Raw genomic sequence first — 11,964 nt, 5'->3', positions numbered from 1 at the left:
GACTTCACCATCGAATATAAGAAGGGCCTTGAAAATTCTGTTGTCGATAGCTTATCAAGAAGAGAAGAGTCTAGCCATGTGTTGGCCCTCTCAAGCCCCGTTTCTCATTGGCTAGAGCCCATTCAAGAAGAAATAGCAACAAAAAGGGAGCTGCAGGATTTGGTCCAATGAATTCAACAAGGAGAATCCGTGGGTCCATGGAACTATAAATCTGGCCTAATATTCTACAAGAATCGTATATATCTAAGGTCTGACTCTCCTCTCACAAAGGCTATAATCCATGAGTTCCATAGTGGCTCACATGAAGGTTTCAGCAAGATGTGGCACTGACTCAAGGCAGTTTTTTATTGGCAAGGGGCGAGTTCCTAAATCAAATCATACTTGCGGGAATGTGACATTTGCCAACGCAACAAGAGTGAGACCACCAAACTGGCAGGTTTACTACAACCTCTGCCTATTCTGACAAACATATGGGCCGACATTTCTATGGATTTTGTGGATGGGTTACCGAACTCGCAAGGCAAGACAGTGATCTTTGTGGTGGTGGATTGTCTCTTTAAGTATGCCCATTTCATTCCATTGAAACATCCTTATTCGGTGACTAGTGTGGCCCAAGTTTTTTTTGATAACATATTCAAACTCCATGGACTGCCAGCATCTATTGTGTCGGATAGGAATCCTGCTTTCACCAGCAAGTTTTGGCAAGAGCTCTTTCAATTGCAAGGTACTCAGTTTAATTTTAACTCAACATCTCATCCCCAAACGGATGGTCAAACAGAGGTAGTCAATCGTACCTTAGAAATGTAGCTTCGTTGCTTCACAGGTGACAAACCCAAAGATTGGGTCAAGTGGTTATCTTGGGTTGAGCATACATACAATACTAGTTATCATGCTAGTACTGGCAGGACCCCTTTTGAGGTGGTATACAGCCAACGTCCTCCCACATTACTTTCTTATATCCTTGGGGCTGCTAGAGTGGAAGCAGTGGAACATGATCTATTGGAAAGAGATCAGTTGCTCAAAGATGTGAGACTCAAGTTGCAAGTGGCTCAGAATAGAATGAAACAGATCTATGATCGTGGACACCATGAACATATCTTTCAGCCGGGTGATCATGTGTATGTTCGCCTCCAACCCTATAAGCAACATTCCTTGGAGATGTGGTCTAACATGAAGCTAGAGCGGCCAAGTTCTATGGACCATATCCCGTGTTGGAGCGTATTGGTGAAGTAGCTTATGGGGTGGAATTACCAGTAGAGTCCAAGGTTCATCCTGTTTTCCATGTATCGTTACTTAAACTTAAGGAGGGCAGCCAAGTCTCCACAAGTACCGTTATGCCTAAAGTTACCAATGGGAACAAACAACTTCAGCCTCAAGCTGTCTTAGAGTATCGTGGTAACACCGGCAACAGGGAAGTCCTCATCCATTTGCAAGGATTCAGTGTAGCAGACGCTACTTGGGAAGACTTCTCCAACATGAAGGCTCGTTTTCCAGATTTTGTCCTTGAGGACAAGGACACACTCAACGGGGGAGGAATGTTACAAGCCTAGTATTATAGTACTATTCCAATAAGGAGGTGTACTCCACAATAGGTTAATAGTAGTATTTTAGTCCTATCCTAATAAGGAGACTTTCTCCACTGCCGTGTAGGTCAAGGATATTCTCTTTCATTTTCCTAGTCTAGGTAGTATTACTTTTACAAATCCTAAAGGGATTTGACCTAAATTGTAGTTCTATTTAAACCCATGTTTGGGGTACAATGAAGCATGCCAAAATTAATACTCAAACCTAGTGTTTGGAGGCCAAGGAACCTCAGATTTCCTACCGTTAATTATTTAGTGAAAATAAGTCAGAATAAGAAGTAAGATCCTGCTTTTTTTCTGGTTGATAGGCGAATTACACGTTTAGTTATGAATTCTTGTAACATATGTCCCATACAACTCATCAATTACAATAATAGAGTATTTATCCTTAATTGTCACTTGACACCCTATAATCGACGCACATCCGCCAACTCTCATCCACCCTCCTCACTTCCAAGAAGGATTCGGCTTATGTGCTATAGTTAAAACTACAACACATATGCTATTAAAAAAATTAAGGGTTGAGATTTTAGCTCTCATTACTCTCTCCACTTTATTTTTTAATTTTCCCTTAGTTCTCGAATCTACTTCAACATAAACACTCCCTTTTTCCACTGTAAACCTCTTATGTTAAAAAACTCTTCCTACTCTCTCCCACTTAAATCATGGTCTTCTTCCACTTAAACCCTTCAATTTTTAACAACATATAGTTAAATCTACAGCATGTAAACCAAATCCCACTAGCAAAACAAGTAGAGAAAAGGGCTTTGACTAGGCTTGTTAACCCTGACTCTAAAATTTTCTGAACAATTTTTCCAATTCAAGCATAATCTGCTGGTCATGACTTTGAGGAGGTGGCGGGCCTCTAGGTTAATAAAAAACTGGCCCAAATTCACCCAATAACTACCAAATTGATCCTTCAATATTTTGTGCTTCATAATCAATTCCCTCCTGAGTCAACGATTATAGCATGATACCATTGTTTCCAGATTTGGAAGACTTTGAGAAGATGGTGCCCTTCTTCCATAGTTAATGGTGCTTAAAATTAACTTTGGATCATTGGGCTCGGGTTAAGTACTGGCCGTGGGTCAGCAAACCGACGATCATCTTTTATGTTTAAATTTTTTTGGGTTTTTTTTTTTTTTTAATAATTTTTAATTAAGTTTAATTTTATATTTTTATTAATTGTAGAGGGGTATGAGAGATATTTCACATGTTTACTATATGATTTAACTCCCCCTTTAAACATAATAGTAGTTGTGACATTGCAGCGTTTTAAACCTTAAATGTATGATTTTAAAATCGCCAAACATGGGGCGAAATGAAGTTTTTTCCTTTTTTTATTTTTTATTTATTATTTTTTTTTTTTACGCAAACTTAAAGACTGTATCTTATTTTGAGAAAAACTAAATTATAAAGTTCACATGAGATAGAAATTAAATACTCCATTATATAGTGTGAGAAAATTGGAGATGTAATTATCATAATAAAAGATTAGGTGGACAACGTGGCATGGTTGGGCTTTGACGTCATTTCCTTGGTGAGAAAGGGCAGTCAAATTAAAAAAGATAATCAATATTGATTTATGCATCAAAAGGAAGAAAGTTATTTTTATTGGACACAATGTATCAAATATTTTTTTTCGTTTTTTTATTTTAATTAAATATATTATTAAATATTATCATCTTGTTTTTTGTTGCACTACTTGATTTATGCATGCAAGAAGCTACACTGGAAAAGTCCACACAACATATCTACCCACGTATCTGGTCATCAATCAATAGTACCAAGTTAGGAGTGCGGCTCTTCCAAACCAAAGGATAAACACTCTAGCAACAATAAAGTTTTGGTACAATGCTAAGGTGAAAATTGTTTATATGATTTTAATAGTGTTTCGTGTTTGGGGTATTTCCTGATACTTTTTTTTTCTTTTCTTTTTTGCCCTTTTCTTTTAAGAAGAAAAAACAAAAAATTTAGGGAAAAATATAAAAAAGCCCCACAAACTACCAGCCGTTTTCGATTTAGCCCCCTAATGTTCCAAAAGTGATAAAGTAGCCCCCTAAACTACCAAACTATTGCATTTCGGCCACTCCGTTAGTCAAAACCGTCAGTTTGAATGGAAACTGCAAAACGACGTCGTTTGTTACGGGTAAGTTACTACAATGCCCTTTTAGGAAAAATATAAAAAAGCCCCCCAAACTACCAGCCATTTTCATTTTAGCCCCCTAATATTCAGAAAGTGATAAAGTAGCCCCCAAATTACCAAACAATTGCAATTTGGCCACTCCGTTATTCATTACCGTCAAATATGATGAGAAATTTAAAATTACATCGTTTTGGCAATGGTAAGTTACCAAAATGCCCTTTTTTGGAAAAAAAAATCATATTAAAACAAGCAAGCAAAACGGTGCCGTTTTGCTTGAAATTAGGGTTTCCTTACAGTTACCAAAATGACGCCACTTTGGTAAGTGTTAGGAATTAAAAGAAAAAACCCTAGACCTCACGCAGGTGACCCACGAAAAAACCCCCAACCCCAGTTTATCTCTCTCCCCAAAACCGCCGGCCACCACGTTGTCTATCTCTGGCAGCCTGTAAATCTTACCCATAACTCAATCTTTTTATTGTATTTCATGGTATAGCTGTCGGATCGGTGTTGTTTATCTACGAACGTGGTTTTTTTGTTTGATTTCTACAATGGGTAAGAATTTTTTAGTGGCGCTTCGTAGCTAGTGGATGGTGTGGCCGGCGGTGATGGATGGTGGTGGCAGGGGCAGTCGGTTTTGAGAGAAAGAGAGAGAGGGGCGTTGCGTTTTTTTCACTTGAGGGAGAAGGTTGCCGAAGATAGAATGACGTGGTGGCCGGCGGTTTGGGGAAGAGAGATAAACTGGGGTTGGGGGTTTTTTCTGCATGGGGTCTAAGGTTTTTTCTTTTTATTCCTAACACTTATCAAAACGGCGCCGTTTTGGTAAGTGTAAGGAAACCCTAATTTCAAGCAAAACGGTGCCGTTTAGCGTGCTTGTTTTAATATGATTTTCTTTTCCTAAAAGGACATTTTAGTAACTTACCCTTGTCAAAACAACGTAGTTTTGAATTTTCCATCATATTTGACAGTAATGACTAACGGAGTAGCCAAATTACAACTGTTTGGTAGTTAGGGGGCTACTTTATCACTTTCTGAATATTAGGGGGCTAAAATGAAAACGGCTGGTAGTTTGGGAGGCTTTTTTATATTTTTCTCAAAAGGGCATTGTAGTAACTTACCCGTAACAAACGACGTCGTTTTGCAGTTTCCGTCCAAACCGACGGTTTTGACTAACGGAGTGGCCAAAATGCAATAATTTGGTAGTTTGGAGGGCTACTTTATCACTTTTGAAACATTAGGGGATTAAATCGAAAACGGCTGGTAGTTTGGGGAGCTTTTTTATATTTTTCCCAAAAATTTATCAAAGGAAGACTAGATTAATATCCACTATATATATATATATATATATATATTTTAATTTCCCCAAATTCCTTACATCTTTTTGTTGCCTTGAATGCCATGCATAATCATTTTGTATTTTCAATTGAAAGGTACTTAATCCGAGTCATGAAAAAGGCACATATCCTAAGTAAATGATGTCATCTATGTAATATATCAACTAATTAAAACATGACTAAACATACCTCCAAACTTCTTGTTCGTAAGCTCCAAATCTGTGAGCATAGTTAAGTTTCCAATTTCTGGAGGTACATTTTCAGTGAAATAATTATTCCACAAAAATAACTCTTGCAGCTGTTTGCACTTGAACAAAGTGGATGGAATAGTACCTATAAAACAATAAGCATTTTGACATAAATATTAAAATTTTCCAAGTGAGTACTTAAGACTTAAATACTAAACATACCACCAAAGTTGTTGCTGTCAAGGTCTAAGGTAGTGAGCATAGCAAGTTCCCAATTTCTGAAGGTACACTTCCTGTGAATTTATTAACCGGCAAAGATAAACTTTGTAATTGTGTGCAATTGAACAAAGTGGATGTGATAGTACCTATAAAATAGTTACCATATATTTAGAAACAAATATAAATGTTTTTTTTATCCAAAAAGGGCTAGAAGAAAACTGAATAAACCTTCAAATTCGTTATACCCTAGGTATAACTCGGTAAGCATGGCTAAGTTTCCAATTTTTGAAGAAACTCTTCCTGTGAAATTATTAGCCCACAATGATAAATATTGCAATTGTTTGCATTTGAACAAAGTGGATGGGATCAGTTGGCCATAAAACTGATTAAAAGACAAATCAAGAATATGTAAGTGAGGAAGATGACTAAACATATCTTCTGGGAGCACCCCAGACAACTTATTAGAGTAAAGACCTATGACTCGGAGTGAAGACTTGCTGGAAATAATGGAGGGCATCGAACCAGAAAGGTTGTTATTTCTGAGAGAAATTTCTCGCAAGGTGGATATGTTGAAGATGGAGGAAGGAATGGAGCCTGAAAGCTTGTTATATTCGAGATTTATTATTTCCAATGAAGATATGTTCATTAGAGATGGTGGAATGCCTCCTGTAAAACCGTTACAATGTAGAGACAAATTTTGAAGTTTGGATAACTGTCCCATCCATGATGGGATTTCTCCGTTAAAGTTAATGAATCCAACCGATAAGTGTCGCAACCGGTAAAGACGAGACAACTCGTTGGGCATAGAGCCATGAAAACTATTATTTTTAATGCTTAGACTAGCAAGAAATGAAAGATTTCCCTGGTGTGGAGGAATGGTGCCTACAATGTCTATGTAAGAAAGGTTCAATGCAATGACTCGACGATGGCTGGAACCACAAGTGATACCAAACCAGTTGCAAACAGAGTTGTTGGTGGACCAACTGTTTCTTAAAACATTTTGAGGGTCATAAGAAATTTGAGCTTTCAAGGCAAGAAGAGCGGATTGATCGGTGGTAATGTTGAGAACAGTTGCGAAAGCTGGGCTTGGCATGTAAGATTGTACCATAAAAAGTGTCACACAAAGGGAGGATAGGAAACAAGTTCTCTCCATGAGTAGTGTATGTTGGTTGAGGTAATGGGAATGTGTGGGAGTTCAAGTGATATATAAGAAGATTGCAGCATAAAAGAATGAAATTAAAGGAAACAAAATATATGGGATTTTTGGAAAACGAGGGTGAGGTGGTTTGGTGGTTGACTTCATTAACTACTAGGTATTTGTAAGAGGATAAAGCAAACAGTTTTATGAAGCAATTAACCGATTAAATATGATATGAAATTACATCAAATAAAATAAAAGTTACGTATTTATTTTGAAGAAAAAAAAAAAAGAAGAATATTAAGCATCAAATAGTGATCAACTAATGATGAGTTTGGAATATATATATATATATTAACCTAGTCTTGGCTTTAGAATGTCGTGCACCAGGGTGTAGAAATTAATAGGCATGATGGAGATATTCTAAGTGTATTCTCAGTAGTTTTTTTGTCATTTTCCTTTTTTTGTCATTTTTCTTACATTTAAGGATTCAAACTACTTTTTGCTTCCTTATGTCAAAATGCATTCTAATAACTTTCCTTAATCATTCATTGTATCATTAAAATATTTGTCTTTTTTTTTAATTATATTATATATATGAGAAGAGAGATGAGAGAGAATTGTGAGACATGACTCATGAGAGAAGAGAGGAGAGAGGAGAGAGGATAGAGAAGAGAGAATCGTTTTTTTATTTTATTTTAATAATCATAAGGATTACAATAATGAAACCCAAAAGATGGGATTCCACTGTAGCAATCCTAATGTTAATGGTTCATTTAGAGAGTCTGCAGTGGGACGTTTTTTGCGATTTTTTAGATATATTTCCTAAACTTAGGGAACAGACTCCTTTATAGAGAATCTGCTAAAATGCTCTAATGCAATGTTATGAGAATCTAAAAATATGACAACATTTTGTCAATTTGGAAACAGTCGTCAACCGAATGAGACTTAATTACTACAATTAATTCCAATTTTACGGAAAGTTTAGTAGTTTAAGTGAGAGGTCATAAAACTCACCTATTTCAAGTAGGCGAGTTTTACACTTTTAGACTATTTGAGATAATATATTTAATAATAGATTTACTATCTCGCTTATGAAGAGATAGAAACGGAAAAGAGGGTGGTGGTGGTTTTGGGTTGACTTCAAAAAGAATGAGAGACATGGATTTTGTTAAATAGGTCTAGTTAGGATTGACATATATAATCTTATATCCATGCCTCAACACAACCTAAACTTGACCTATAAACATGAATTGCCACTCTTATGCACAAGTCGCAAATCTTCTCACTATGACCTATTCGTGCCCTTAACCTCTTTACAATAGGGTTTGCGCACACTACTAAAAGTATGTGGGTTAGTAACAGTGGTTTAGTAACGTGTCACTAGGGTTAACACGTTACTAAATTTTAGTAACATGTATATAGTAACGTGTCTGGCATGTTACGAATTTGATTGTTGCTAAATCCCGTTTAGTAACGTGTTAAGACTGACACGTTACTACTTAGTAACGTGTCAATAAATTGACACGTTACTAATACTTAGTAACGTGTCAGTAAATCGACACGTTACTACTTAGTAACGTGTCGATTTACTGACACGTTACTATACTTAGTAACGTGCCATAAATCGACACGTTACTACTTAGTAACGTGTCGATTTACTGACACGTTACTATACTTAGTAACGTGCCATAAATCGACACGTTACTACTTAGTAACGTGTCGATTTACTGACACGTTACTATACTTAGTAATGTGCCATAAATCGACACGTTACTACTTAGTAACGTGTCGATTTACTGACACGTTACTATACTTAGTAACGTGTCATAAACTGACACGTTACTACTTAGTAACGTGTCAATTTTTGACACGTTACTAAGTATAGTAACGTGTCAATTGTTGACACGTTACTACTTAGTAACGTGTCAACAATTGACACGTTACTATACTTAGTAACGTGTCAGTTTATGACACGTTACAAATTTGTGCATGAAAAAAAAATTTTTTTTTTTAAATTAATTTCTCCAAATTTTGTTTATTTTGTACACACCTGATCATACATCATAAATTGCTCTCACCATACATCATCAATTGCTATCAACATACATCCATTTCTCAAGTCCTATCCCAACATTCCCCACAACATATATCCATTTCATGTCCACAATATATACAACAACATTCCAATATATACAATATGTCCACAATATTGTATATGTCCATCAACAACATTCCCCACAACATTCCACAATATGTCCACAATATCCATTTCCTATCCCAATATATACAACAACATTGTTGTATATTACGTCATTGTCCACATCTCAAGTCCTATCCCAACATTCCCCACAACATATATCCATTTCATGTCCACAAAAATTGATATATATATACAACAACATTGTTGTATATTACGTCAGGCGTCTCACAAATAAATTATAACTATATACATATACATTAACAAAACCTTAAACATACAAGTTAAGTGATTCTCGAGTACATTACGTATAAACACCCCAACAAAAAATCTGGTGAACACCATCATAACGGGTCGATCTCTCCGCACTCACTGCAAATGATTACACAACAATTAGTTAGCAAACAAACACTCGAACAATCAATCAGGAATCATCAAGTCCTAAGCGATTAGCTTCGTCAAACTATACAAACGTCATACTCAACAATATTTAACAGTAGTGAAGTGAATAAACAGACGATAAATAACTTCAACGCTATATATTATGCATCCTTAATTGCTAGCTACACGGTAGCTAGATGTGATAATCATGTCATTATCATATCTTTTAAACCATTTATTATGACTATTATTGGGTTTCTAATAAACTCCTTTTAATTTTCTTTCATAAAAAAACAAATTCTCATGTTCAATGATAGACACATTTCGATTATTTGGGTCTTTTAGTTTCTGTTTATATATGGAAATTGGAAGGGTAGAGAAAACATCCAATTTATTTGGGCATGAGCATTTCCACACAATGAATTATCACCTAATTAATTAAGCTTTTCTTACTGCAACTCAAAACTAAGATGCATGCCTGCCTATATATATATATATATATTATCAAATTCTACAACTTTCCCGGATCAACAATATTATTATTGGCAACCGTACGAAACAACTTGCCGTTCACAACATATTTATTATACTGGACTCCTGAGATCATCGGCCCTCTACAATGTATTACTAGTTTCTGACCCATTTCATTCCTACGTTGATCGTCTAAACGATCGACCTGTGAGTATAATATAATGAAAGTCGCATAGTTAGTGTGTTGAGGGAATAGAAATAAGAATCAAATACAAGAAATTTAATAGGCACACATGACATTAGTCTTACGTAGTCACGGTACCAATGGCAAAATTGCTCAACATGTTGGGTTTCCAACTAATCATCCGTGAGTCGCCCCCTAATTCTCGGTTCCCTAAGTGTATCCATGTGCATCCTACAATTTCAAATTAAATATGAAAACCATAAAATACAACTAAGGGTGTAAGATAAATGAACATTCTATGCTATAAACCGACTCACATCCGTAATTGGAGAAACTCTTCCGAGTTAAACATAATATAAAGGTGGATTTGAGTCAATGTGCGTTTGTCGAGGTCGACTCGTGTCCCAGCCCCCTTAGACCCATCCGGGTTTCTTTGCGGCCTATTGTGAAATGTCGGTACGTTATCTAAATAATGAGAGCAAAACGTCACCAACTCAGTTGCAATATACCCCTCCGCAATGCAGCCCTCAGGAGCCGCTTTATTTCGCACATTAGATTTAAAACCCCCAAGGCTCCTACATATCAAAGCAGTCAATCATTGGATTTAATTGTTTTTAAATAAATGAAGAGAGAAAAAATGTAGGTCTTGTGTCGAATTAACTTTACCTCTCTCCCGGATACATCCACCTATATTGTACAGGTCCACCGAAGCGGCATTCACGGACAAGATGCACGACAAGATGAACCATGCTCGTGAAAAACCCAGGTGGAAATACTTGTTCCATCTTGCACAAAGTGATATAGACATCACTCTCAATACGATTCATATCCTCCGCAGTCAATGCCGTCGAACAAATGCCTCTGAAGATTGCAGACAGTTCAACAAGAGGTCTAACCACTTTATCTGGCAGTGACGTAGCACGCAATGCAATAGGAAGAAGTTGTTGCATCAGTACGTGATTGTCATGGCTCTTCATTCCCGAAATCGATCGGTCTTTAAGATGTACACACCTGGAAATGTTCGAGGCATATCCGTTGGGTACCCTAACATTTCGAAGAACTTTCAAGAAACTAGTTTTATCTTCATTGGACATCGTGTGACAAGCTGGGGGCATATAGATTATCCCATCTGCCGTGAATGGATGAAGTGTAGGTCTCAAACCCAATTCTTGCAAGTCTTTACGTGCTTCAAGGTTGTCCTTTGTTTTCCCTTTGATACCCAATAGTGTGCCTATTATGTTGTCCATCACATTTTTTTCTATGTGCATAACATCAAGATTGTGCCGTAATAAATTATCTTTCCAGTACGGCAACCTAAAAAAAATACTTTTCTTCTTCCACACAACATTATCATTATGAGTCCTCTTCCTATTTGATTTATCAATGGGCTTTGACTTACCAGCGCTCTCATCCCCAAATACCATCCCTTCTAACTGTTTTAGAATTTCATCTCCACTTGGCACATTGGGGGCACATTCTAGTTCTTGGCTACCGTCAAAAGTTCTTTTGTTCCGCCTCCATGGATGATCCATGGGCAAGTATCGCCTATGCCCCATAAAGCAAAACTTTTTCCCGTATTTTAATCGTCTAGACTTTGTTGCATGCATACAGCAAGGGCATGCCTTTCCACCCCCGGTGGGCCACCCGGACAAGCTTCCGTATGCGGGAAAGTCATTAATTGTCCACATCAACTGTGCTCTGAGCATAAAATTCTTTTTCAGGGAGACATCAAATGTTTGTACCCCTACATTCCATAGTTCATGAAATTCTTCAATTAAAGGTTGCAGGTAAACATCTATATCCATTCCAGGTGAACTTGGACCTGGAATAATCAAAGATAATATAAAAGAAGTTTGTTTCATACACATCCAAGGAGGCAAGTTGTATGGTACTAGCATTACAGGCCAAATACTGTAGGATGTGCTCAAGTTTCCAAAAGGATTAAACCCATCTGAGGTGAGGCCAAGCCTTACATTCCTGCTGTCCGCTGAAAAATCCGGATATAAATTATCAAATGACTTCCACGCTTCACCGTCGGCCGGATGTCTCAACACACCATCTTTTGTGCGGCCATCTGCATGCCATCTCATATGGAGCGCAGTATGCTGCGACATAAACAACCT

General features: G+C 36.9%; 2 protein-coding genes across 2 annotated transcripts; both read right to left on the bottom strand.

The window, feature by feature from the left end:
* Positions 1-2,241: 2,241 nt before the first annotated feature.
* LOC148583671 (uncharacterized) lies at positions 2,242-6,620 on the bottom strand. Its single transcript, XM_088510747.1, has 4 exons — positions 5,843-6,620; positions 5,696-5,767; positions 5,250-5,393; positions 2,242-2,270 (listed from the first exon to the last, which is right to left on the bottom strand). The coding sequence occupies exons 1-4, from the start codon at positions 6,618-6,620 to the stop codon at positions 2,242-2,244; spliced, it is 1,023 nt and encodes a 340-aa protein (XP_088366873.1).
* A 3,394-nt stretch (positions 6,621-10,014) lies between these two features.
* Positions 10,015-11,397, bottom strand: LOC148583670 (uncharacterized). Its single transcript, XM_088510746.1, has 3 exons — positions 10,508-11,397; positions 10,159-10,416; positions 10,015-10,072 (listed from the first exon to the last, which is right to left on the bottom strand). The coding sequence occupies exons 1-3, from the start codon at positions 11,395-11,397 to the stop codon at positions 10,015-10,017; spliced, it is 1,206 nt and encodes a 401-aa protein (XP_088366872.1).
* Between the last annotated feature and the right edge of the window lie 567 nt (positions 11,398-11,964).

The sequence above is a fragment of the Corylus avellana genome, chromosome 9, assembly GCF_965113065.1.
Source record: "Corylus avellana chromosome 9, dhCorAvel1.hap1.2, whole genome shotgun sequence".
In the NCBI taxonomy this organism is placed as follows: Eukaryota; Viridiplantae; Streptophyta; class Magnoliopsida; order Fagales; family Betulaceae; genus Corylus; species Corylus avellana.
The sequence above is the reverse complement of the archived record's forward strand: the minus strand, read 5'-3'. Positions and strand labels throughout refer to the sequence as shown.